Genomic DNA, 26,793 nt, shown 5'->3' with positions numbered 1-26,793 from the left:
TCAGAGCTATTTCTGGCTGGAGAACACCCACATGATTAATGCACAATGCCGGCTCCCAGGGTGCGGCATGTGTAGCCCTGCAGAGAAAGCCCTTCGTCTGCCTTGTAACTCGAGACCTGGTTGCAGAGCCTTTTTTTCAGTGACTTTTGCCTGTAAAACGGGCCTTGCGCTCCTCCACCCCTACCTTGTAGACATCCAGCTCTCCGCACTGCCGGTCAAAGCGAGTGTAGAGTGCATTGAGCATGGTGATAACCTGCAGCGGAGAGCACTGGGAGCAGATGGCGGTGAACCCAACGATGTCTGAGAAGAGCATGGTGACATCACTGAACTTCTTGGCTTGCACGACTTGCCCTTGCCACAGCTGCTGTGCAACCTCGCAGGGAAATATGGAGCACAGGAGATCCACGGTCTTCTTCTTCTCCTCCTCCAGGGCTTGGTGGGCCTGCTCAAGGGTGGCCTTCAGCTTGCCCAGCCTCTTCTTCAGGCCGTCCTGTGCCCTGGCTTGCTCCCCTATCAGCACCACGTCCCTCAGTGCATTGTGAATCGGGATGTCTGAGAGGTAGAGCCCTCGTCCCGTAAAATCTTCTAATCGGTCCACACAGGGTGAGCCCAAGAACAAGACTGCACTGGATTCAACAATGTAGATCATCTGGCCTTTGAGGTCCATCACCTGTGAAGCAAAGGCAAAGCCAACTCTCATGGTTTATCCAAGTTTTCAACACCTTTCTGAGACAAAAGGAAAGGCATTAGATACAGCGACACTCCCTTTGCATTTAAACTTGATTGCTACCACTTGCAGAGAAGGAACAATATGCTTTCTATGGTTCTCATTTACTGTGCGTCCTAAAATGCATGCAGACATTTGAAGAACAGATAGACTGGAGAAACTCTATACAGAGATCATGATTTCCAATAAGCAGTGCAAAAAATTCTTGCCTCAAGGCGTTCTCACTAGGGGGAATGCTGATGCTTTTGCTATTATATTCCTTTGATAGTAGCAGATTGCGTGAAGGATTGTACCAAGGAAGCCTTGAGAGAGCTGAGGCTTTAGGTGGTCATCCTGGGATACCAGATTTAGTTTACGAGGGTGAACAAATATGTATATGTGTGTTCACTGCAGCAAAGAGTCCAAATCAACACAAATGTCCTCCGATAGGACTGGCTAAATGAAGTAGAGGATAACCATACAATGGGATTCTATGTGGCCGTTGTGAAAGTGAAATAGACCAATACCTCCTGACATGGAAGAATGCCCCAAATATTGTTTAGCGAGAAAAAGGAAGTGGCAAGTAGGATTTTGTTTTGATCTATCCCAAAAATGTATATAATTAACGTCTTTGATTTTTTTTTGCTGCAATGAACATCTTTAAGTATCACCTATTTTGAACATCTACCGGCATTATTTTTTATGATAAAAAGTAGTAGTGAAACTGTTTTCACTTTGGGAAAAAAAAATGCACAACTCCTGGAATTATGCATGTTTCAAAGTGATATCCATCATAAGCCTGACTGTTGGCTTTACTTACGTACCCTCAACTATGATTTTGCAAACTCTTTCCTTAGACTAAATGTTTACCAAAGTTCTCTACCATCAGAACAACCCTCCCAACATTCCTCTAACAATTAAAAAAGTTAGTGATTCTCCATGTCTATTAAATATTGATTAAAAAACCCGTTTAGTCACCTCCAATTAGAGACAAGTAGTTTTTGTGTGTTTGTTGTAGAATAATGCTTCCTATTACTCCAAACTGTCAGCTATTTGGTGATAACTGAAAACGTATGTTTAAATACATATTTATCTAGTTTGGTTTATAAAATACTCTGAAAGGATTTTAAAAGGTACACTGCATTCAATAAATGTTTGTGAAGTAATAAATCAAGTAAGCAAGCCAATGATTGCAAAAAGGATTTTGCTTTAAATTGATCTCAGCCTTAAAATTATGTCAGACTTGCCTTAAACATAAATGTTTTATCAATACATTTGAAGTGATGCATATGTTTTTACCTTTTTGATTCTAGTCCTTAAACAAGAAGTGACTTATTTCATATTCAAAACACTATTCCGTTCTCCTTACCCTGGAAGATTTCTTCACAGAGTTGTCCCACCTCCTCACTCGGACCACAAACTGCATGTTCAACATGGTCAGGATTCCACTGAACGTTTGCTTGATTTTTGGAGTCAGAATTTCAAAGTACTCTTCAAAATTAGGCTTTCCTTGAAAGTCTCTCCTGTTCATCAGCCTTCTAATGCCATTGCCAAACTGCAGAATTGTCATGTCTTTGTCGAACATGAAATGAAAAGGAAAGGTCTTGCAGAAGAGGGAAGCAGGAATCACCAGCGAGGACGGGGGCTTGCCCGGGGACAGGGATGGCTTGGTGCTTTTGACGTGAAGCGAGTATAACAAATAGGGTTGATTAACGAACTCGCTGCCTTCAGTACGGAAGCAGGGAGGCATCAGTGACACATCCACTTCTGTTTCGTACAAAATGTGAGCAGCTGCCTTAATGATGCCAGGAAGAATCAGAGACGTGATTCTCTTAGGGAAAAAATAGTAAACATTTAAGAAATTGTGATCTTTATCCAGGCATAGAATGGAAGCGTCCTCGAACCTGCCTCTCTTTTCTGCCTCTTGGCAGTGGCTGCTCTGTTTCAGAAGGGTGCTGAAGCTATTTAAAAAATCTTTGAGGGTTCCTCCAACCACACCTAAGATGTGTTCATCTTCCTCATAACATATTTTAAAAAGCTCTTCACCGAGAGATTCTTTGATGATTTCTGCTGGAACTCCTGAAAGTAAATAATACATTTTTTGCCATATCAAATAGATCCTCTTGGAAGAGCTGTACCATTACTACTGTTTTTAACATTGTTTGATGATTTAGTTCCCTTTAAGTCTGGTAACAAGAGTTCCAACCAAAATTAACCACCTATATTCAAATTATCTACATGGATTAGTTTCTAAAATCCTGGTAGCTCCAAATAAAAACTTCCCACTCAGTTAATTATACAAGAATGATCAGTTAAGTCTAACACATAATTTTTAATCTCCCTTAAGAGATGGTTCTTACAAAAGAACACCTAGAATTTACAGAATCAAGTTCATTTCAGAAAAAGCTCTCCCAGCTTTCTGTTAATGGCAAAAACAGTATGTCTTGATGAAGGGGGTGCCGTCCCACCTGGAGGGCCCCCAGAAGTAGGAACGTCAGACAGGAATTTAAAATCACTGCTCATGAAACTCAATTTGTCATTTTTCTCTAGATATGACAGAAAGTAATTGTTTTTTGTTTTGTTTTGTTTTGTTTTGTTTTTTAGCAAAACAGCATTCTTGTTGTTTAGTGTTACCTGGAAGAATATTTGTTTGGAATATATTTACTTCCTGTAACTTCTCCTTCCGCAATCTCTTATTTTTTAAATTCTGTGTGTCATTTTTTTTTTTCTCCTCTGTAACTGCAAAGACAATAATGCCCTTTCACAGCACCGTGGTGATGTGTTGGGACTGTGTTTAGAATACTGCCTGGCTCCCAGGAAGGGCTCAGGATGTTTGCCATCACCATCATCATCCTTAAATTCTTAATACCTTGTACCTTCAGAAAGATTTAACCCATTACTCCATGCACTCCAATTTTGAAAAGGCCAGTATGACAAAGTTACTCATCTACTTGTTTTCCTCAAACTCATTAAGACGAGAACTCTGTTAATCTTTTTTCCCACGATTGTTTCCAACCTTTAAACAAAATTCTTTATTTTAGTTTGTTGAGTAAAATTTCTCATGCATAAATGAGGAATACCTAGTTTAAGTTCAAGGCCAAAGCATGTAAATGTCTATGAGTCAGCTTCCCATGCAGCCTTATCTCCTTCTCAGCAGACACACATAAAGAAGAGGAAACGTTTTAGGTCAAACAAAAATACACAAATTATTCTTTAAGTTAACACAATACATAATATTGAACACTTCATACTGGAAATCACCTTTCAGGTGAAGATATTAGTTCTACAGGTAAATATTTTCTACTAATAGAAAATATTAGTTTATAGGTAAAATATTAGTTCTGTAAGTATAATTACTCCTTCATTACATATACTTAAACAATTCTATTACCTGCTGCAATTGCTTGGTCTGTAATTATTTTTTCAAAGTCTTCTCTTTCCAAAGATTTCCTGAAAATATGTCAACATCTTAAATTATAAACTGAAAATTGGATGTTACAACTTCAGATTATAACATACAAACATGACGATGGGAAATAATTTAAACTACCTTTTCTGCAGAGGTGAATCTTGACTGTTGAATTTACAGGAAAGGAGCCAACCCAAACAATGTTGGAAAACCCCAAACTATACCTGATTTGAAGTGTTTCATCATCTTCTGAAGCATATTTACCTTTTAACTTAACTTTACCTAGGCTAATACTGTGGGTGTTTACACTGGCAGGGAACCAACCAGAAGTATGAAGTGGCCAAGTAGGGGATGGTAATAAATCAGCCAAGGGGTCGTCTGATAACACAACCAAAAAGAAAAAATTACATACTGATGGATTTCACTTTTTAAGTATCACCATCTTTTTTCCAAAGCAAATACGTAGCATCTTGCTTCTGAGTTTAAGGTTCTATACATTTAACTCTCAGGCATTATTACATTTAACTATCCACATATAAAAATTAGTAACTAAAGAAATCTATTCTTCATTCAATTACTGCATTCAGTTTTATCACATAGAGGTTGATAATATCATAGCATACATTTTGAATGACAAAAAGTTTTGGCAATTTCAACTGGATAACTTATTGATTTATGTTTGCCTAATTGTTTTTTTATGATTTCTGATAGTGACTGATTTCTGACCAAGTTGGCCAAACTACTAACAAATTTTAAAAGACACCCAAAGTTCTATTTGTACTTCAATTTGCCATTAGATAAGCCAAGTTTACAGACAGGCAAAAATCTAAATATTAGACAGATTCCAATAAAACACAAAACATGCAGAAAAGTTTCCAAAGGATATATTTTCAAGAAGGAAAACTGCTCAGTCCACTACTTTATCACATAAAGGTACATTGCTTTTAACTGTTTAAAATGTTATGGAGAAACACTTTCTTATCTAAACTGGTTGAGGGTCACTATCTAATTTTCTATTTAGTTCACATAATTTTATAACCTCTTGTTATATATTATTTTATATTAATCACTCTTCAGATTTGCTTATTTTTATCATTTAAGCAATCTCTGTTTTTTCTTTTCTTTTTCCTAAAGAATGAGAGCATTTCTGCTCAGGGGACTCTAATTCTGCCAGTTCCCAGCATCCATGATATGCGATGTGAGCAAAACTTAGTTCAAATAGCACATAACACAATTAAAAATAAGTTTGCTATCTTTAACTTAAAAAAAAAAAAGGAGTAAGCTTGCATATGTACCAGCAAATGTGTATGTGCTTGTACACACACACACACACACACACACACACACACACACCAGCCATGCACAGATATGATGATGTGGTCAAAAGATCCCAGGGAAAGAAACAAAGCAAAAGCTCTCTGTGAAACCAACCGAGAGAGATATCACAATGACTGTACTAAAATTCATTTACTTAAAAGGTGGGGTACAGGGAGCTCCAGTCTTTCATTTAAAGACAGCTTATTCTTTAATATATTTATTCTTTGCTTTTCAAATCACACAAGATACTGAACATTCCACAAAAAAAGAGTTAACTTATGGTCAGGCAAGCTGAGAACAGTAGAAATGGCAGCTGACTTTCCAAAATGAAGATGGGGGAGAAACAGGAACAAAAAAGAAATCCAAAAACTAAAAAAGCAAAGCAGAGAGAAGCCATTTAGCATATGAGCAGGCAGTCATGAGAAAAAAAGGTTTGTTATTTTATTTCAACAACCGAGTAATTATCATTAGGGCAGTTTAAAAGTATGATCAGCTCTTGAAGAAATAACGGCAGGGATAAAAAACTTTTCAAGATTTCCAAAGAAAATGACTTTGTTTTAAGTTCTTTAATTTTTAAAGAGATAGAACGCTGGGAGTACATCCTAACTGAACCCCTGCATCTAGTTTAGGAACATTTCAGAACACAAAGCCCTGAGAATAAATTCTGAGCAAACTGGCTGCCAAAGTCTTAAGGAGACAGGCACAGTAGCATAGCTACAATGACTTGTGGCTATCTTATCAGCTTGACTGAGAATTAAGGTCAGAGGCATTCTGGAATGCTTTTCCTATCACTCGTGTAAACAAAGCTTCTGTCAGACACACAGATTCACACTCTCTCCTTCTGGACCCCTCATGACCCCTTCTTGGCTTGCCTGCTGCCTGCAGTTTGGGACCAGTTAGTCAACAAGGAAAATTATGGGCAGATAATCCACTCATGAGAAATAGACGGATGAATGAATTTATAAAACATTCCCAACAATGGTGCTGGTTTGCAAAGCTGCAATGTTCAATTCTGCAAATTTGAATACGAGTACTTATTCCATTATTTGCAAAAGGAATAATCCTTGAGACTGCATGGAATCAAAGAATAAAAAAGCCAATCAAATTATCCACCAGTAGTGGATGTGCCAAGATATATTTGAAAAATCAACTATATAAAGCAGGTTTCTAAAAAAAAAAAAAAATCACGTTATATATTAAGCCTTTACAGAAAGCATTCTTTAAAAAATTTTCAGACTACAAGAAAAAAGTATAAAAGGAACGGACACTCAGCCGGTGCACACAAATATAACCCAACTGGTTATGAAAATATGGAAACACCTCCCTAAGGATTGATAAATTGTCGCTGCTGTTAACCCCCTGAGGCAACCCATCCCTTTAAACAGCCTCCCAACTTTGATTCTTCTTGAATCTCCTCCTGATCCAGCAGCTGAAAGTTGAACCCGTGGGAGGCAAGGGCCACTGGGACCCTGCTCTACCTTTTGGCAGTATCCTTCAGGCACAGAGTCTGTATTGAGCATCCGGGATCCATGCCTTCCATGTTAAGTACTGTGGGGATGATTACCTCTTAGTAGGAAAGAACAGGTTTAATGACTTGTCAAAAGCAGCGGTATATGGCAACATGGTTAAAGCCACAGGCTCTGAAAAACCCAGGCTTGCAACTCAGACCTGCCTTTTCCTAAACGGCTGTAAACTCCTAAACATTTCACATAAATCTGAGCTTAGATGTATCAACTGTGAAAAATTAAGACACTTCCTTTCACATTAGCAGCAGCTAAAACACCTAATCCAGTTTCTGGCAGTGATTCGAAACACGGTGATGCATTTACTAAGTGATGGCCATTGGCAATGGTATCAGTGATTGTAATGGGGAGTTCACACAGCTAAAGTAAGTGGTTCAATTTACCTGCTTTCTTTTATTTTGTGTTTTGCCAATGTTCTCTGAAGTGCAAGGTTCAGCCGCTCCAACTAAAAATTGAAAAGAAAGCTTTTAAACATTCTCTTAAATAATAGTTTAATTGAAGACACGGATTTTACACATTTGTACTGTAAGCTTCTTCTCAAGCAAAAACACGATTACTGGTAAGTGTGGCGAATTTACGCTTTGGAAACAGAGACTGATTTTCTAGAAGTTTCTCAAGCCTAGAAGAACCGATGAGCCCAGACTAATTTGAGTTTGGATGTGGGCTGTGGCTCACGGGCTCTGCCCTCTGTGGGTGGTCTCCCTGACAGCCACAACACAAGGTCAAGTTGAACCGAAATCCAAACAGCAGACTCCAGTTTGGTAACGCCGGGTCTTCCAAGGAGAAATTGTAGATCACTTCCTCTGGGTCAGGAAATCCTCTTGGATGTGCTGCCAACACTTCAATCTCAGTATGGCTCTCGCCAAGCAAATTTCTGTTCTGTTCGCAAACCCTACACCCAGCCACCCCACTGTTTTGCCCCGCCCTCAACTACAAATGGGAATTTATGTTGCCTATTTCATTTACATGTCCTGGCCTAGAAAACTCTGAAGCTATCCCTGTACCGCCCCCCACCCCCCACTTCTCTAATTCTCTAATCCCTTAAATCCAAGCTTTCACCAAGGTCAGTTGGTCACTGATTTGAAACAAATCTCGGATTTACCTTCACGTGTACTAAGTTCCCTTCTTAGAACTACTAATTTTCATCAAATACTTACACTTTTACTCTCTTAGATTTCTGAGTATTTCATGAGTTTCCCTACGTGACAAGTTATTTTTCTGTAAGTCTCCATACTTTGTAAATACCTGCCTATCAATTAATCTCTCTTAACAGCTTGTTTTCTTTAACTAGGTCGTAAGTGGCAAGTACAACATTGGATAGCAGCACTGCCAATTTTTTTTTGTTTTCCATTTCATATAAAAACCATATGTATCTATATGTGTATATATCATTGTTGACTCTTTCTGTAGTTTGCCCAGAGGAAAGTGAAAGATTTTCTGGTTATGTTCCAAGTTAGGAAATTCCTTTTTCCTTAAGAACTATTTATATCACGCTTAGAGTTTCCACTGGTCAAGTGAGGCAGTACTGTTAAGCAAAATAGAGCAAGCTTATGTTTCAATAAAATGAGTTATGAAAAGGACTTCCAGTTTTAAAATGCATATAGAGCTTAGAAACAAATCTAGAATTTATTGGGGGAAAAAAAAAAAAAAACAACACCAGAAATGAAAAGTCTGCATTGGATGAGCAATAGCATCTTTCCAGGCCCTTCTATTCTACTATTCTGGAATGACACCTCCCCACTCTAAATTTGCTATGGATCTGTGTCCCACCCCCTGCCAAAAAAAAAAAAAAAGCCATGATTGTGGAGTTAAATCGGATTATCCAAAAAGCAAGAGCTATAATGTTGTCAAATGCTGTTTTGAGTCTCCCCTTTGGGTCCCTGATAGAACTGAAACTAAACAGTAGGCTAAGCATTAAATCTGTCCACTCAAAAAAGAATCAGTAAAAACAAAAACAAAAACAAAATGCTGTATTTGATCAAAGACTTGCTGACATTTGGATGGCTGATGGAGTAATCTACACTGATCACCAGACAGTCCAAATGCATCCAGCACTGGGACATTTATTGTTATAAGGCAAAATGGCCTCAGTTGTCAGAGTTCTAGTTGCTAATGCCAAATGTACCTCTTTTACCCTCTAGAGTTCCTATAGCTTTGCCTTCCTTGCTACATGATGCTACAGTCAAATTTTGGTGTTTGTTCCTATGAGTTCACAAACAACACAGATTATTCTAGAAAAAGGAAAAAGAAAAAAAAAGTAAAATATCATTTATATTTGGTATTCAGAATGTTTTTAAAAGAGATTCCAAAATGTGTCTGACTTCTATGGCAGGAATTCAAAATTTATCAAACAAAATAATGAAGCCAGGATGGTAATGACAGGACCCAAGGAGAGCATGGAAGCTCTCCAGCATCCCCATCATCACCATCTGTTCATCTCACTCAGTTCTTGGAAATAAGAGTTTCAATCACTTCCCGGACTATGATGCCAACCAGCACCCTGAGAAAGGCGACATCGCTCATCCCAGCCAAAACTGGCTGTCTAGTGACTTGGGTGGGGTGAGAATAATGAAGTATTCCCATTTCAAAGGCCATTAACCAAGGCGTGATTGTGCTAATACTGTATTTGAAGTAAGTTCCCTCAACTTTCTGCTGATTCTGCTTTCTCCATCTTCAAGCTACAGTGCTAGTCTCTTCTTTCACAGTCACTCTAGGCATACTGTTGACAGCAGTAATTGCTCTACCCCTGCAAAAGTTGGGTGACTTTAGTCAAGTCACTTAACCTCTCTAATCCTTCCTGGGAGTAAGACAAAATCACTTCTAAAGTCCAGTAAGTTCTAAAAGTCAGCAATCTGTGGTTCTTCAGTGCTCCACACAAAGCAGAGGGTTGGTGCTGGGTCAATTAAACATTTTCAATGGATTATTATAGCTGGAGTCAGATTATATCAATGGCCAATCTCCCAGATGAAGTGAGTTTACATAGAACTGTAAACACTGCCAGAAGGAGAAAGACATCATGAAGACCTTTTCAGCTGCTCTTCTCTTTAGCCCCCAGGGGGAGAGGAGCTCTCCATATACTCTGTGATTCCTAATATGTGACTTCATTAGATATTTGCCCTGGCCCCAAGGTTCTCCTATAGGTGGATGAACAGAAGGTGCTTCAGATCTTGAAGAGGCATTAGGCTACACAGCTCACAGAGCTATACTGAGAAGTGTCAGAGGTAATTTGCAAGCACAGGGCCATGACTCTGGCTCAAGGACTCTGGGTTGAACAGAGACTTCTGGGTCACACTCAGAGCCAGAGGAGGAAAGGGGAGATTTTCCCACCTCAACAAGTTGGCAGGGAACCTACGATGCTCTTTGGAATTAGAAGAAAACTGGCAGAAAATAAGTTATTCTTCAAGAAATTTAATTTAAAAATAATAGCTAACAACTACCAGGCACTTAAGGTATGGCAAGAGCTATGGATTATTTCACTTCATGCTCATTGAAACTCTAGGCAGTAGGTACTATAGATAAGGAAGCTGAGGATAAGAGGGCTTAAGCACTTGCTCAAAGTCATAAAGGCCATCGAGGCAGGATCCTTTAGAAAAGAATTCAAAATCTTAAACATTTAAGAATAAACACAATTGAAGAACATGATTGCTTGGGGCGCCTGGGTGGCTCGGTCAGTTAAGTGTTTCACAGTCTGCAAGTTCAAGCCCTGCACTGGGCTCTCTGCTGTTGGCACAGAGCCTGCTTTGGATTCTCTGTCTTTCTCTCTTGCCCCTTCCCTGCTCACTCTCACTCTCTCAAAAATAAACAAACATTAAGAAAAAATATTTTTTAAGAAAGAACATGTTTGCTTTTAAGAAGTGTTTTTAGATGTTTCTAGGAAATACTCTACATCTATTATATACATATATCCTTGAAAGTGAGAAAGCAAGTGTTTACATTCCCCTTAAAAAATGCTCTTCTACAATATTCAAAATATCAGGAAAATCTCAAAAGAGCAAGCACTCACCTCTGGGAAAATCAGTTTGCAAATGCTCTCTGCTAAAGTGTGAAGGTAGACGCGGCTCCTACTGGTCTTTCTTTGAGGAAGACTTCTTGGTACATTCTTCTCAGGAACATCCTGACAGATGGGCAGAGTTGTTTTGCCACTCTCTGAGCTTCCTGCTACCTCTTCTGCAGGCTCTTTGGGAGCCTGCCCCGGTGCCAGTAAGGACAAAGGGCACTCTCCTGTGATCTTGAGATCTTTCAGCTTCGTGCAGAACATGGTGTTGGTAGCCTCTCGCCCTGCTGTGGATAGCCTCCCGATGAGCTGTTCTTTTTATGCGGGACTGACAAACAGAAGCCACTATCAGATCAAAGGTACTGGTGACTGCGGTGTCTATGGGTAATGGAGAGTCAGAAGAGAAAGGGAAGTGAGGACGTGTACTTGTGTAAACCGGAAAAGACAGGTGTAAAAAAGGCAAAGACCACAGGTCCATATGCCATTTTCAAGTAAAAAGAAAATTCTGGTGGACATGTCAGCTACTATATGGATGAAACATTTAGTAAAGACCTTAATTTAATATGTGTGCATTTTAGTATACTAAATACTCGGGTTTTGTATTCTTCAAATGGAATATAATCTTCTCCAAAATGTCCTTACCGCAAACTACTGATTTCCATTTTTATAGATAGCCCACTTCGTTAAGTTTGATTTCACAAGAGTGGAACTTTATGGTTTCATGACAGAAGCCAAGTATAAATCTGTGTCTTAGTGCTAAGTCTTACTACATTCTCATTATGTTTCCCTTCCTGAAAAATCAGAATAGCAGAAACTAGTGTCTCCAATACTTAAAAAAAAAAAAAAGTATGTGATGATGCTCAAATATATGTTTTTGGCTGAAATACTGAGTTTTAGAGGAAAACAAAATTAACTGAAATGATTACTGCAGGGGCGCCTGGGTGGCTCAGTCAGTTAAATGGCCGACTTCGGCTCAGGTCATGATCTCACGGTCCGTGAGTTCGAGTCCCGCGTCAGGCTCTGTGCAGACAGCTCAGAGCCTGGAGCCTGTTTCAGATTCTGTGTCTCCCTCTCTTTCTGCCCCTCCCCTGCTCATGCTCTGTCTCTGTCTCAGAAATAAATAAACGTTAAAAAAAATTTAAAAAAATGATTTCTACAAAAGAAGACACTTGTTTCTATAAATAGCAAAATAATTTTAAAATATTATCAAAATGTAAGAAAATAATATTTTTTTCCAAGAACTCCTGATCCCTAAGCACATGCCACTGGATTTGCAGGGGTCTCCGGATCCAAATCTAGAGGACACTGGAGTAAACCTCTCAGGGGCCCACGGAAATCATATACGTGGCTATTTCAGCATGTTCCCTTCATACTTTTGTTTTTGCCGACGCGTGACTGCAAATCCTCCCACCCACAGTTTACAACCCATTTATAATTAGTTATTTGTCACTCAAATGGTCTCATGAACTGTCAGCAATACTAAGTCTTTAGTAACTGGGTCCACCAACCATCTTCATTCTTTGAAAAGCAAAAACACAAAAGGAGTGCAAAAGAGCCCAAGCTTACTTACTTCCTACGACGTGCCTGGCACGTGGCTGGGGATTCTGTATTTACAGTCAAGCCTCACGGGAACTGTTCCATCGATCCTCCCAACAGCCAGACGACACAATCCCCAACGATCCAGAGGCTCAAAAGTTTAGGCTATTTTCTTTCATTTGATGTGCTGGAAAGTGACAGAGCTAGGGTTCACATGTAGGTCCATCTGATACCAGAACCAATGTGTTTTCTATCAACCCAAACTCCTAGGCCAGTTTCTAAATAATCAGGCTTAGTTCATAAACTAGGAGTAAAGATATGGTTTGCAAGTTTATATTAAAAAGCAAACAAAAACATAATTCTCCTGCTCGTTGGTTGGTGGTAGTTGAATCATCCAGGATAAAACCTTATATTTCAGTCGTTAGAACTGGAGTTCAATTACTTACTTTTTTCTTTTCTGTGTGCCTTAATGCTCTTAATATGTTCTTCATGTACACCAGCAACAGATTGTAATTTGACACAGATATGTTCTCTAGTAAGTTTAGAACAATGGGCAATTCATTTTCTGAACTGGGGCAAATAAGGAAGCTAAATTCACCACGTGATAGCCCTCGGGAGCGTCATGAGGTATTAGGTATGGGCGAAGATTATGGATGCTGACAGGCCAGAAGAAGCGGGTGCTACTCTCTGTTACTTAAAATCCCCCAAATCTGTGATCACATGTAATTTATGAATCTTCAAGAAGACACAAGGAAGATCCTATATATTCACAAGCAAAGGCCATTTCCTGCCAGAATAAAAGAAGCAGCTATCTCAGCAGGCTAGAATGACCCAAAGGTAATTTGGTAATAGAGTGAATGGTTACTTTGATTTTGAAAGACCTAAAACTCCAAGGCTCTCAAGCACACTTATCTTGATTCAATTCCACAAATATATGTTTCTCAGTCTTTAATGCATCCGAACATAACTATTACTCTTCACTCACTCCCGTCCTCATACATGCTTTATACCAGTGGACAGCAAACTTTTCTGTGAAGGGCCAGAGAGTAGATAACTTCAACTTTGCAAGTTTCTATCAGTGGCTTAACTCCTGCCATTACATCATGAATGCAACCACAGCTGATACACAAAGGAATGGTATGCATGTGTTCCAATAAAACTTTATTTGTAAAAACAGGCTGTGGAGTTGGCCCTCAGAATGGCCTTATTGATTTGGATCAGGCCATGGCTTGCTGACCCCTGGTCGTAAAAAGCTGAGCAGGTTAACTGAAGCATTTTAATCCAGGTATAATTTGGACTACAGGACCAGAGTCACTTCCTCATCTCCTCCACCACTCCACTCCCAAAATATAGTAGCCCATGTGAATCTAGTTTAGTATAACTTGTAAGTAAAAAAGACAGTGTAGAAGATAATATTAAATAACTATAAAAATTATAATACATTACTTTATGTTAATTTTCAGGAAGAAGAGCTATATTAACTGAATGCCATGATTTCAGTCATATCAAAATATAACTAGAAGAAGAGAGTACACACAAAAAAAGAAAAAAAGCCAAAAAAATTTGAAGATTTTAGGTTGGATCTGATGAAGGTACAGAACTTCTAAAATAAGTAATTCTGGTACATATTAGAATTTTAGTTTGGGATTTAGGAGTTTGACATAAAAGAGTTTATGATAAAGTCTTCCCATTAAGTTTCTTTTTAATGTTTATTTTTTTTTATTCTTGAGGGGGGTTAAGAGAGAGAGCAGGACAGAGTATCAAAAGTGGGCTCTGTGCTAACAGCAGAGAGCCTGATGTGGGGCTTGAACTCAGGAATCCTGAGATCATGACCTGAGCTGATGTCATACACTTAACCGACTGAGCCACCCGGGTGCCCTGAAGTCTCCCATTAAGTTTAACCTTCTCATTAATGTTGGATTTCAACACTTGTCTCTGAACCCAACATTTTGACTCTGTTTCCTGTTAAATCTCATTGCAGAAGGATAAAACTGACCAGTCAACCTTGAAATTCTTTCTTCTCCTGTATTGCACATCACTATAATTTCCAGAAAATGTGTCTAATGCTGTTTTTTTATTAAGAAAAAACAGCAACAGGAAACAAGTTGTGCTTACTTTAAGTTCAGCTAAGTGTTTAGTCTCATTAAATCACATATGTATAAACAAACTAATTAGCATTCTTCATCTGTTCAACCGATGAAATTAAATTATGAAACAGATGCTCTCAGTGCTGATACCTTGGAAACCTATGTTTGTCTTGTGTTTGCCTGCTAGGAATACAGAATACGTTCTTCGACTAAACGAGTGGTGATTTTGATGTGTAACATTAGCAGTGACTTCGGAAGTGGTTTGGTCAATGGCTGAACTCAGGCCACAGCTGGTTATAGAAATGAGGGTAACACAGTAAGGGAAAAACAAATTAATTAAAATAATAAGCTTGGTGACAAGGCCTTGGCAAGCAGTGGGATATATGTTCTCAGAAACCCAGAGATGTTATTTGCTATCCCCAAGGTTAATGATTAAACAGCCTCTGAACATATTGAATGCTCTCTCCCTCTAGCTAGTAAGTGATTAACATTTCTATAGTGAGAAAAAGGACTCAGCTACTGGCCTCATATTAATAACCTGGATGCATTATTGTTCAGGTAAGGGGCCTGTCCATCATTTAAACTCCAGAGTTATACACAAGAATCTTGTTTTCTCCCTATCAAAGACCTGAGGGAAAACACTCACAGTAAGGACTCTGACACAGAAAGCCCCTTTTGCAGCAACTTAAATAGAACAGCAGGTCGTAAAGAGCAGGTTTCAAATTAGAAATTTCGGAAGGGGGCGCCTAAGAATTGAAGTCTCCTTAGTAGAAGTCAATAGTTACATCGAGTGTCCAATATCAGACCGAGGACCTAGCCGTGCCAAAATCCGGGGTTAAAGAGATATAAGTGTTTTAAGATCAAATTCCAAAGTCCAAAATTTTAAGTTTACCTGAAGGGAGAAAAGAGGCTCGAAACACAAAGTGCCCTGGTAAGGGTAGAGTCTGCACACAGCAGCACAAACTAATCACGACGTTCATAAACCGATGTCAAGGGAAGAGCTTATTTTGCAGGTAGGCTGACAATCTTCAGTTTTTGTTCTTCAAAAATTGAAAAAAATTAAAACTCCGTAAGTCAAACTTTCAAAATGTGTTTCTTTTCATTTTGCAGTAGGAAATATTTATAGGACATTCCTCTGTGATATATCAGGAAAGCAGGACAAAGTACTAGAAAAACTGGTTGAGAATGTCCAAGTTACTCCAGGACTAAGTTTGAAAAAAAAAACAAAAAAAGCAAGCAAATGTCAGACTCTCTCATCTCACCATGCCTCCTTCGCCTCGCCATTGTCTCTGCTCATTATGGTCACACTTCTTGAAAGATCAGGCCTTATGTGCTGGGTTCACTTCCTTACAAAATAGTAATTCCTAAGTCTACAACTCCCTGGCCTTTGCTTCCACTGGGTTACTGCCATGCACCTTGCTCAAGTCAACGACGACCTCTGAAAAGTTAAAGCTCATGAACCTTTTGGCTTGTAACATACTTGAGTTGAGCTATTTGCATTTTCTTTTTTATAATCTCCACTCCCACAGATTCTTTGATACACCGGATTACCTTCTACTGCATTCACTTTTCATTCTATTCAACAAGTATTTATGGATGACCTACTGTGTGTCGGGAATTCTTACAGACACAGGGACAGAGCAGTGAATGAAGGACATCACCTGCCCTCATGGAGTCTACAATCCAGCAGGAGAACCATTTCTGACACATCAGTTCCATGTGTGATGCGTGCTAATGAAAGGGGAAGTGCATGGTGCTCTAGGAGTGCAAATCAGGGATCCAAACCCAGTCCCAGGAGGAAGAGACATCTGAGCTGAGCTATGACCCTGAAGCAGGTGAAGAGAGTTCCAGAAAGAACAGCATTCTTGGAGGTCAAGACAGACCTAGCCATGTTCTAGGAACTGAAATAATTCCAGAACGGCTAGAGCATGGGGTCAGGGAGAGCAGGGTGACGGTGGAGGGAGCTGAGACAGTGAGAGGTCACAATTGTGGAGGGCTCTCCAAACCTTGCTAAACAAAGGAAAACTCTATTCCAAGGGCAACTAACTGAAATCTAAGAGGTAAGGATGTGAACATATTAGGTTGTATTTTTTAAAGATTATTTGGAACGGAGAATGAGAAATGTGGCAGAGTTGGACAGGTGGCTGATCTGGGTTGGACTAAAATAGTGACCCTGAAGATGAAAAAGTGGATCAATTCCAGAAGTATTTCAGATAGAAAAATCTACAGCCCTTGGCTACTGACTGCATATGGGGTCTGAAGGACAGTGAGGACATACTCCTCTGATCTTACTTCTCAATACCACAGCCCAGGAAAGACTCTAGGCCCCACGGGGAGCAATCAAGGGTCCATAATCCATTTCCCACAACATCGGTTATTCAATCATAACCGAGCCCAGATTTTGGGTTCTCACTATTACATAACACCTTGTGGGAGTCAGAATGCTCCAACTCTCTTGCTAAAAATCTCCTTTTGGAAAGTAATTTCTCTTGCTTCAGAAGCCCAGACGTGGGAAAGCTGACTCCAGTTTATGTCACAGCAGAGAGTGTTCACCTTCCATGACTGCATTTACATGCAAGTGTAAGGTGCATCTTCTATCTGGATGAAGAGTAGGGGATACTTACCTTGAATTTTTGTAACTAGAGAGCCCATACTGTTAATCTTCCCACAACAACGAAGTCAACTCCAGTGCTCACTTCAGCAGCACAAACACAAAGAAATCAACTCTAAAGGCAATGGCCATGTGGAGGTTAAAGAACACCCTACTAAAGAATGAGTGGGTCAACCAGGCAATTAGAGAAGAAATTAAAAAATATATGGAACAAACGAAAATGAAAATACAACAATCCAGATGCTTTGGGATGCAGCGAAGGCAGTCCTGAGAGGAAAATACATCGCAGTCCAGGCCTATCTCAAGAAACAAGAAAAATCCCAAATAAAGGCAATGGCCATGTCAATGCTAGGGCCCAAAATGCCAGAAATCCCCCTTCACCTGATAGCAACTACCTCGTCAGAGCCACGGTACCGATTCAAACTATGTTTAATAATAATTGCCACAATTGTATTTAATACTGATAATTACAGTTTAACAAACTGTATTAATTCTTTATTAAGAATAATAGGGGTGTGATTCACAATCTTTTTTCATTGGAATAGGGAGCAATTCTCTGACATCTTTGAAGTGATAGCAGAGTTTAGTATACTCTAGTAGGGAGATTTTATCTCTGAGAATTAGCATTATGGGATTCTCAGTTTTTATAGCAAAATGCTTACAGCATACTTTATACAGCAAAAGTTTTGGGACTATAAATCCTAAATCTCTATGTTTAAAACTCTCTAGTGTGATTATCACTGAAACTTGAATACACGCAGTTAGTATGTCTTCAATATCATTACCACTGATGGCAGGTCATGTCAGTCATGAGGAAATCAGATAACCATTTCAATCTTTTGCTCCTGTGATATATAAAACAATTTCCTGCAGCTATTTCCGTAATTGCCATCATAGTTTTTTTGGGGTTTTTTGTTTTGTTTTGTTTTTTACTAAAATAGTTCCTTAGAAGCTTGGTCCTTTAAAAACATATTTACTGAAAATATAACAATTATTGTGAAAGGAGTGAAATGAGAAATGGAATTCCTTCTTACCCCATAAAAAGCCATTTTGGTTTTTTATCTGTTTTCAGATAAATACTGTGTATTTCTGTGATGTGAACTGGCTCAGACACAGTCATAAAGAGGTGAACAAAGTCGGTCTAGAGGAGTAGTCATGCTGGGTCTCCATCTACCCCATGGTCTTCCTCCTAGCTCCGTTTGACCATGTGTCCTATCTCGGAAGTACTTACTACGCTTGTCCTCTATTTCTTTCCCCGTCTCCGACACTCAGCAGGCTCAGCACTTTCTTATAGCCCCTTCCCATCAAACTGCTTTCACCCTTTCCCCTAATGTCAGGCTTATAATTGCTTTCGTGCAGGATTCCTCAGAATTCAACTGGTCTCCTTAACAAGCTTATACAGTTTTTATGATTGTTACTGCTTTTGTTGGCGCTCAGGGTGTCGACTGGTTTTTACCCTAACACATTTTCTTCCCACAAGTCCTTTTATTTTTAGTGTGGTTCTGCAGCATGCGAGGTTTTTCAGGAACATATGTAATGTGTTGTTTCAGAAATGCCTGTGCTCTCGACAATGTTTGATTTCAGTTTGCAAGGTGAAAAGCGGACATAACTACTTGGAAAACACACCCAATGAGGCCGCATTCTTGAGGACGCTATAGATTCCATTATGATCTAGGTACTACAACTGGATGAAACTTTTAAAATGAAAACACGTCCATGATGATGAAACAATTGGGCTGATTGGTACATTTCGTTTAAGTAGCATAACAAAACTCCTGACTATCTTAACATCATTACTTCTCGCTTTTCTTTTCTTTTTAATGTTGGTCCGTCAGGAAGACCTGGAAGCACATGTTCGACTTGATAAACCTGCATACATGCACAGACATACCTATTTTCCCTCTCCTGCAACGGTGGGTTGTTTTTAGTGTCTGAGACTCTCTGTTTACTCATTATCTGTATCACTGTGAAGATACTTAGTGTGATAGAGACTTGGTGGTTGGGAAGATCAGTTCACACGAATGTTGGTGCCACGCACAGGTGTGCCCTGAGATAGTGGAGTTAGTGCAGCAGTGATGAGCTCAGGCTCCAGGACCAAAGACCAGATGGTCTGTGTCTGCTCCCTGCCTCTACCATCCACTAGCTCTGTGACCTTAGTTAGATTCGTAACTGCACCTCAACTTTCTCCATCTGGAAAATAGGGACGTGAACAGCCACTATCTCATAAATGTGTTGTGAAAGTAAACAAACGGATAAGAGTAAAGGACTTAGAATAAGCACCTGGACCCAACATGTAATGATTAATGTTGACTATCGCAATTGCTATTTAGCAGCAGGGCAGGTGGGCAGGTTTCTCTTTTTTTTTTTTTTAACGTTTATTTATTTTTGAGACAGAGAGAGACAGAGCATGAACCGGGGGAGGGTCAGAGAGAGAGGGAGACACAGAATCTGAAACAGGCTCCAGGCTCTGAGCGGTCAGCACAGAGCCCGACGCGGGGCTCGAACTCACAGACCGCGAGATCATGACCTGAGCCGAAGTCGTACGCTTAACCGACTGAGCCACCCAGGCGCCCCATGGGCAGGTTTCTTAACTTCACTGAGCTTCTGTTACCACGATTGTAAAATGGTAAAAAAAAAAAAAAAAAAAAAAAAAAAAAAAAAAAAAAAAAAAAAAAAGATTAAATAGAGATGTAGGAAGGATTAGAAAAAAATCTATGCAAAGGCACTGTACAAGATGCAAGATGTAAACCATGCTAAAGGAAGTCACTAAATAGAAGAATGACAAATTTATTCTATTTTCTCAGAAATATAGAATAACTTGTCAAAACCAGTTTCAGGAAACTAATATAAAACTAATATATAGCAGGTGCTTGGTACTCTACAAATTTGGAAAACATTCTCCCCTTGAAATACATTAATACATACCGGGGAAAAATAACATCTATGTCAATACTTAGGGTTTATTTTATTGAATTACAAAATAATAGAGTTTACAGCACAGCCCAGATTAGTAAGATTCTAATTTGGTTTTATCTTATATAATTCCATTAGCTAATAAGTTGCATGTCAAATTTCTTTAATATGATATTAGAATAAAAATTGAAGGACGATGCTAGATTTTAAATCTCTTTTTCCACTCATGAAACCAAACCTGTTAAATAAATCAGGCAAGCCTGACATCAGTGGAGTACATAGTATTTTCCATAAATCCACACTATTTCTAATGTGGAAACATTTTTAAACAAAATAAACCCATAACAACCGAGCTTAAACAGAAATTCTGTGGTATCTGATTTTCTTTTCCTAGAATGTTAGATTGACAAATGATTAGTATTGTTACACAAACACTCTTGCCTCCAATCGTGGCTTTTATAAGCCAACTGTTCTCCATATTGATTCAGTGTTAACTCTTTTATGTACTTATCTCCTCAATATTTACTTATTTTGTATAAAGGCTTAAGAGATGGGCAGGAAGATATGAAACACTAACCAGCAATGTTAATTTTAGGATATTTGTGAAATCTAGGTAAGTCACCCAAAGTCTGATTAAAATAGGAGATGACAAGGTTTCTAGCAAGAGTAAATAAAGTGGATTCTGGTTTTCACGGTCATACCTGCAGAGCAATTGAATTAACATTTCAACAATGAGGAGATATCAAAGTGGCCTCATCCTTGAAGGGAATAAGGGGTAATCCGTGCGGCACAGAATTCACCCTATGGTAGACAAAAGTGCACTTATCTGGGCTTTAATTTGTCGTATTTGGAGAGAAAGTTCTGGAAGAAGACACAATAGTGACCTTCATGATTCTTCTACTCCAGCCCTTGAAACTTTTCTCAAAATCCTTGAGAAAAAGGGCCACAAACTAATAAAGCCATAAAAATATAGCACTTTTCTCTCAACAAAGAGAGAAAACACAAGAACAGGAACAGATATACCAATAGTAAAGGCTCAGGCAGTGAAGGAGATGCCCATACTGGGCCAGGGCTGGCAAGGGCAGATAAAGACAAACCACCACTCAGGAACGCACTGGACCTTTCGGACCCTTTAAAGCAGACTCTGGCATAAAATGGCCTGTGATCCAAATCTAACCTGCTGCCTTTCTTGTCCGGCCCTAGACCTAAGAATGGTCTTTACGTCACTAAACGTTTGAAAAAATCAAAAGAAGAATATTTCACGATACTCGAACACTATATGAGATTCAAATTTCAGTGTCCATAAATAAAGTTTCATTGGAACACAGCCGTGCTGTGACAGAATAAGGGATATATATTTGGTTTCTGCCTGTTGTTTCCTGGCACACAACTACTAAAACTCAAGGAATCTCCAAAGTGATAAGTCTCCTTGGATATCTTCAGGATGGGGCCTGGTTGCCAGGGGAACCAACCAAGTGATTAGAGGGTTGGAACTCTCCATCCCACGGTGGTATCTGGAGAGAAGACAGAGTCCGAAGATTGAATTAATCATTAACAGTCAATGATTTCGTTAATCATTCCTACCTAATGAAGTCTCCATGAAAATTCCTAACCAACAGACTTTTGGAGAGCTTCTTAGATGCTGAATGCATGGAGGTGCTAGGTGGATAGCATCCCTGGGGAGGGCATGTAATGGCTGTATTTTGAAAAAGACCTCCATCTTCTACAATTCCCTCAAAACTTCCACCCTGAAGACCCCAAGAAAGATGTTTCTCTGGAAGCCCCTGGGGACATGATGGGGCAGGGGGTTGGTCAAGAGCCTATGCTCTTTGTCCACTTCTCTGTTAAGTTAGCTAAATGAAAAACCATACATGTGTCCAATACCTCACTGCTTTATCAGAAGCACTGAGCACAGTATCACGTATTATTTGGTATTCAATAAATATGAACTCTTTCATCAATAAAATACGCTATTATCAGGCTATTAATTATAACCAATATAAAGGACAAAACACAGACAAGAAAGTATAAAATAGAAGTAAAATGAGGCTAGATTGGAACATATAAAATGTGTTGCCTCTTGAAAACAAGTTTTATGAGCTATTAATAAATCAACCTTATTCAATCAATATTCACTACGTTTCTGAAAAAGATAAAACTATTTCTTTCAAAGTCTAGTATGGGTGATATACATTTTCTTAAATGGCTAAAATAAAAGGTGGAGAATAAGTAGAGATAGAAAATTAATGATGTTTATAAAAAACATTGCTTTTAGGCAACAGCAGCAAAACGGTGATCAGGGAAAACTTCTTGGAATGCAGGAAATTTGAGCTTAGTTTTGAAAATGACTAGGGTTTGGGCACAAAGTCATTAGTAAAAACTCATGCCAGAGAGGGAGAACAGTATAAGTGAATGTGAGTGAAGGAAGTTGTGGGAAAGGGCAGGAAAGCATGGGTGATAGAGATATTATAAAATTAAAGTTGGCATCACATGGCCAATGACTAGGTCTGAAGAACAAGATGACTGAGGTTTTATCTGGAAAGATAATGGTGCCATTAATAGAAAGATGTAACAGAAGTAGGCTTGAGAGAAGGGATGTTGAATTTTGTTTTGTACACATCTTGAACTGCTGGCAGGGCATCTATGCAGAGATGCATTTGAAAACTGGAATATTTAATTAAGGATTAGAGATAGGAGTGTGTGGTCTGCCACACTGAGGAAGCTATTAAAGTCGACTTTAATTCAAACTGTTCATTGTCAAAGGGATGCAAGTAGAAAGGGAAAATAGCCAAACTCATTACTCTGGGGGAACATTCATTATTTAAGAGTTGGAGAAGGACATTATGACTAAGATGGAGAAGGAGCAATCAGAAAACTATGACAAAAGGGGCACCTGGGTGGCTCAGTGGGTTAAGCATATGACTTCAGCTCAGGTCATGATCTTGTGGTTCGTGGGTTTGAGCCCCATGTTGGGCTCTGTGCTGACAGCTCAAAACCTGGAGCCTGCTTCAGATTCTGTATGTCTTTCTCTTTCTGCCCCTCCTCCACTCGTTCTCTCTCTCAAAAATAAATAAACATTAAAAAAAATTACGAAAACTATGATGAGAATGGAAACAAAAGAGAACACATGTTCAAAAAGAAGTGTGCATTTTGCAAGTCTGAAGAGGGGAAGGGGGTGTATTAGTCAGCTCAGTCTGACACACACAACAAAATACCACAGACTGGGTGGCTTAAACAATAGGCATTTATTTCTCATAGTTCTAGAAGCTGGAAGTCCAAGGTCAGGTGCCAGCATGGTCGAAGAGCAAGCTGCCTCGTCTTATAAGGGCATTAATCCCATCATGAGGGTCTCACCTTCATGACTTCATCTACGCCTCATTATCTCCCAAAGGCCCCACTTCCAAATACATTGGGGATTTTTAAGAGCTTCAACATAGGAACTTTGGTGGGGACACAATTCAGTCCACACCAGGAGGACTGAGAAAATATCATCTGACTTTTAGATTAAAAAAAAAATTATAATTTTTATGAGACAATTTTCAATAAGAATAGTAGGGTAAAAGTAAAGAAAACAATGGGTTATGATGAGGAAATACTACAGTGTAACTGATTGCAGATTACACTGAAAAACAGCAAGTTTGAAAGAAGGATTTTGAGAATATGAAATTTTTTGTTCTTTGTTTATGTTTATTGGTAGTTTTCTGTAAACAGAAATACTTAACTAACTACATACTGTATCAAGTTAGTTCAAAGTCACAGTACAGAGTCTTCACTTCTGATTAGGTTGTAGAAAATCACAAGAGACTCCCACTCAAGCCCCAATGATGAGAACTAACTCGATACACTACGTAATCATAGTTTTAAAAAACCTATCAGAGGGTATCTAAAAAAACTACAGTTAAAGTCATACCCCAAGTTAAAGATTTAACACTTACGCAGGGATACCTCCTCTCACCACACCTAATCAATTGCATTGAAGTTAGATCCTAGCCATTGCAATAAGTTAAGAAAAAGAAATAAAAGACACAAAGATTAGAAAGAGAGAAGTGAAGGGGCACCTGGGTGGCTCAGTTGGGTGGCCCAACTTCCACTTGGGTCACGATCTCATGATTCGTGAGTTCGAGCCCTAGGTCGGGCTCTGTGCTGCCCCTCCCTCCTTCACACTCTGTCTCTCTCCCTCTCAAAATTAATAATAAAAGAAAAAAAAAGAGAAGTGAAACTGTCCCCGTTTGCTATATGTATATATAACTGTTCACATAGGAATTCCCAAGGGATCTACCAAATATAGGCATGTCTCAGAGACATTGCAAGTTTATTTCCAGACAATGGCAATAAAGTAAAATTGCAATAAAGTGAGTCGAATTATTTTTCTGGTTTCCCAGTACAAATAAAAGTAAAAGTTGTATTTACACTATACTGTAGTCCATTAAGTGTACATTAAATGTGTATTATGTCTCTGTACATACCTTAATTGAAAAGTACTTTATTGCTTAGAAATGCTAACCATCATCTGAGCTTTCAGTGAGTTGTAATTACTGACCACAGATAACTGTAACGAATACAATAATGAAAAAGCTTGAAATATCATGATAAATACCAAAATGTGACACTGAGGTATGAAGTGAGCAAATGTTGGAAACATGGCATCAGTAGAATTGCTAGATTCAGGGTTGCTACAAACTTTTAATTTGTAAAAACACAGGATCTGTGAAGCACAATAAAGTGAAACACAAAATGAGGTATGTCTGTAACAACTATGATTAAGAAGTGAGTTTAGCAAGGTTGCAGTTATACCTATGTACTTATGTATGCTAATCTACAAAACTCCATTGTAATTTCTGTACTCATAGTAAACAACTGGGAAATAACATTTTTAAAAACCTATATGTAATAATATAAATAAATATAAAGTACTTAGAAATAAATCCAACCATCCTAGTATCCAAGATCTATAAAGAACTCACCAAACTCCACACCCAAAAACCAAATAATCCAGTGAAGAAATGGGCAGAAGACATGAATAGACACTTTTCCAAAGAAGACATCCGGATGGCCAACAGACACATGAAAAGATGCTCAATGTCACATTTCATCAGGGAGATACAAATCCAAACCACACTGAGATACCACCTCACACTGGTCAGAGTGGCTACAATGAGCACATCAGGAAACTATAGATGCTGGAGAGGATGTGAGGAAATAGGAATCCTCTTGCACTGTTGGGAATGCAAACTGGTGCAGCCGCTCTGGAAAACAGTGTAGAGGTTCGTCAAAAAATTAAAAATAGAACTACTCTATGACCCAGCAATAGCACTACTAGGAATTGACCCAAGGGATACAGGAGTACTGATGCATAGGGGCACTTGTACCCCAATGTTTATAGCAGCACTCTCAACAATAGCCAAATTATGGAAAGAGCCTAAATGTCCATCAACTGATGAATGGATAAAGATGTGGTTTATATATACAATGGAATACTACTTGGCAATGAGAAAGAATGAAATCTGGCCATTTGTAGCAACGTGGATGGAACTGGAGGGTATTATGCTAAGTGAAATATGTCAGGCAGAGAAAGACATATGTTACCATATGTTTTCATTCATATGTGGGTCCTAAGAAACTTAACAGAAGACCATGGGGGAGGGGAAGGGGGAAAAAAGTTACAGACAGGGAGGAAGGCAAACCATAAGAGACTCTTAAATACTGAGAATGAACTGAGGGTTAATGGGGGGTTAATGGGAAAGTGGGTGATGGGCGTTGAGGAGGGCACTTGTTTGGATGAGCACTGGGTGTCGTATGGAAACCAATTTGACAAATTATATTTAATAAAAAAAAGAAAGAAAGAAATCTAAACCAAAGGTTTGCAAGACCTCTATACTGAAAACCACAAACACTGGTAAGATAAGATAAGGAAGGCAAAGAAATGGAGAGGTATATCATGCTTAATACTGTTAATGTATCCATTTTTCATAAACAGTCTACAGATTCAATGCAATCCCAGCGAAAATCCCAGGAATCATTTTGGTAGATATTGACAAAATGATACTAAGAGGTAATGAAAGACACAGAATAGCTACATCAATACTAGAGAAGAAAAGCAACACGGGAAGATTTATACACTTTATTTTTAAAATTATTATAAAGCTAACATAACCAAGAGAGTTGGATATTGGTTTGAAAGAGTAACACAGAGATCAATGGACTCTTAGAGAGTCCAAAAACAGATCCAGATTTGGATGTTCATTTATACAACCAACATATCAAGGCAATTCAACGAGGAAATTTTTTTTTCAATAAATGATGTTGGAGCAACATATGATGTTGGATATGCATATGGAAAAAAATGAACATTGACCCATATTTCACACCACATACAAAAATTAATTCTGTATGGATCACAGCCATAAGTGTTGATGTTAAAATGGTAATACTTGTAGAAGAAAATAGGAGAAAATCTTTACCTTGTATGAAGCAAAGATGTTTACTTTTTATTTATTTTTTAAAGTTTATTTATTTTTGAGAGAGAGAGAGAGAGAGAGACAGGGAACAAGCGGGGGAGGGGCAGAGAGAGAGGGAAACACAGAATCTGAAGCAGTTTCCAGGCTCTGAGCTGTCAGCACAGAGCCCGACGTGGGGCTCAAATTCATGAACCATGAGATCATGACCTGAGCCAGAGTTGAACTCTTAACTGACTGAG

General features: G+C 38.8%; 1 protein-coding gene across 6 annotated transcripts in view; it reads right to left on the bottom strand.

The window, feature by feature from the left end:
- The window catches only part of GUCY1A1 (guanylate cyclase 1 soluble subunit alpha 1), a 61,830-nt gene that overhangs the window by 20,529 nt on the left and 14,508 nt on the right, over positions 1-26,793 (bottom strand). For 4 of the 6 annotated variants that reach the window (XM_049632316.1, XM_049632318.1, XM_049632321.1 and 1 more), the window contains exons 2-7: positions 12,520-12,672; positions 10,959-11,327; positions 7,339-7,400; positions 4,098-4,156; positions 2,076-2,785; positions 185-670 (exon numbers count right to left, since the gene is read on the bottom strand). In XM_049632316.1, coding sequence (XP_049488273.1) covers positions 185-670; positions 2,076-2,785; positions 4,098-4,156; positions 7,339-7,400; positions 10,959-11,213 — 1,572 coding nt within the window. In that variant the 5' untranslated portion in view covers positions 11,214-11,327; positions 12,520-12,672. Of the gene's footprint in view, positions 1-184; positions 671-2,075; positions 2,786-4,097; positions 4,157-7,338; positions 7,401-10,958; positions 11,328-12,519; positions 12,673-15,464; positions 19,512-25,060; positions 25,543-26,793 lie in introns of those variants that run through there. The other 2 variants (XM_049632320.1, XM_049632317.1) reach the window with 2 other exon arrangements.

Source organism: Panthera uncia, chromosome B1, assembly GCF_023721935.1.
Source record: "Panthera uncia isolate 11264 chromosome B1, Puncia_PCG_1.0, whole genome shotgun sequence".
Classification (NCBI taxonomy): domain Eukaryota; kingdom Metazoa; phylum Chordata; class Mammalia; order Carnivora; family Felidae; genus Panthera; species Panthera uncia.
Note: the sequence above shows the minus strand (reverse complement) of the source record. Positions and strands in the feature narration are given on the sequence as shown.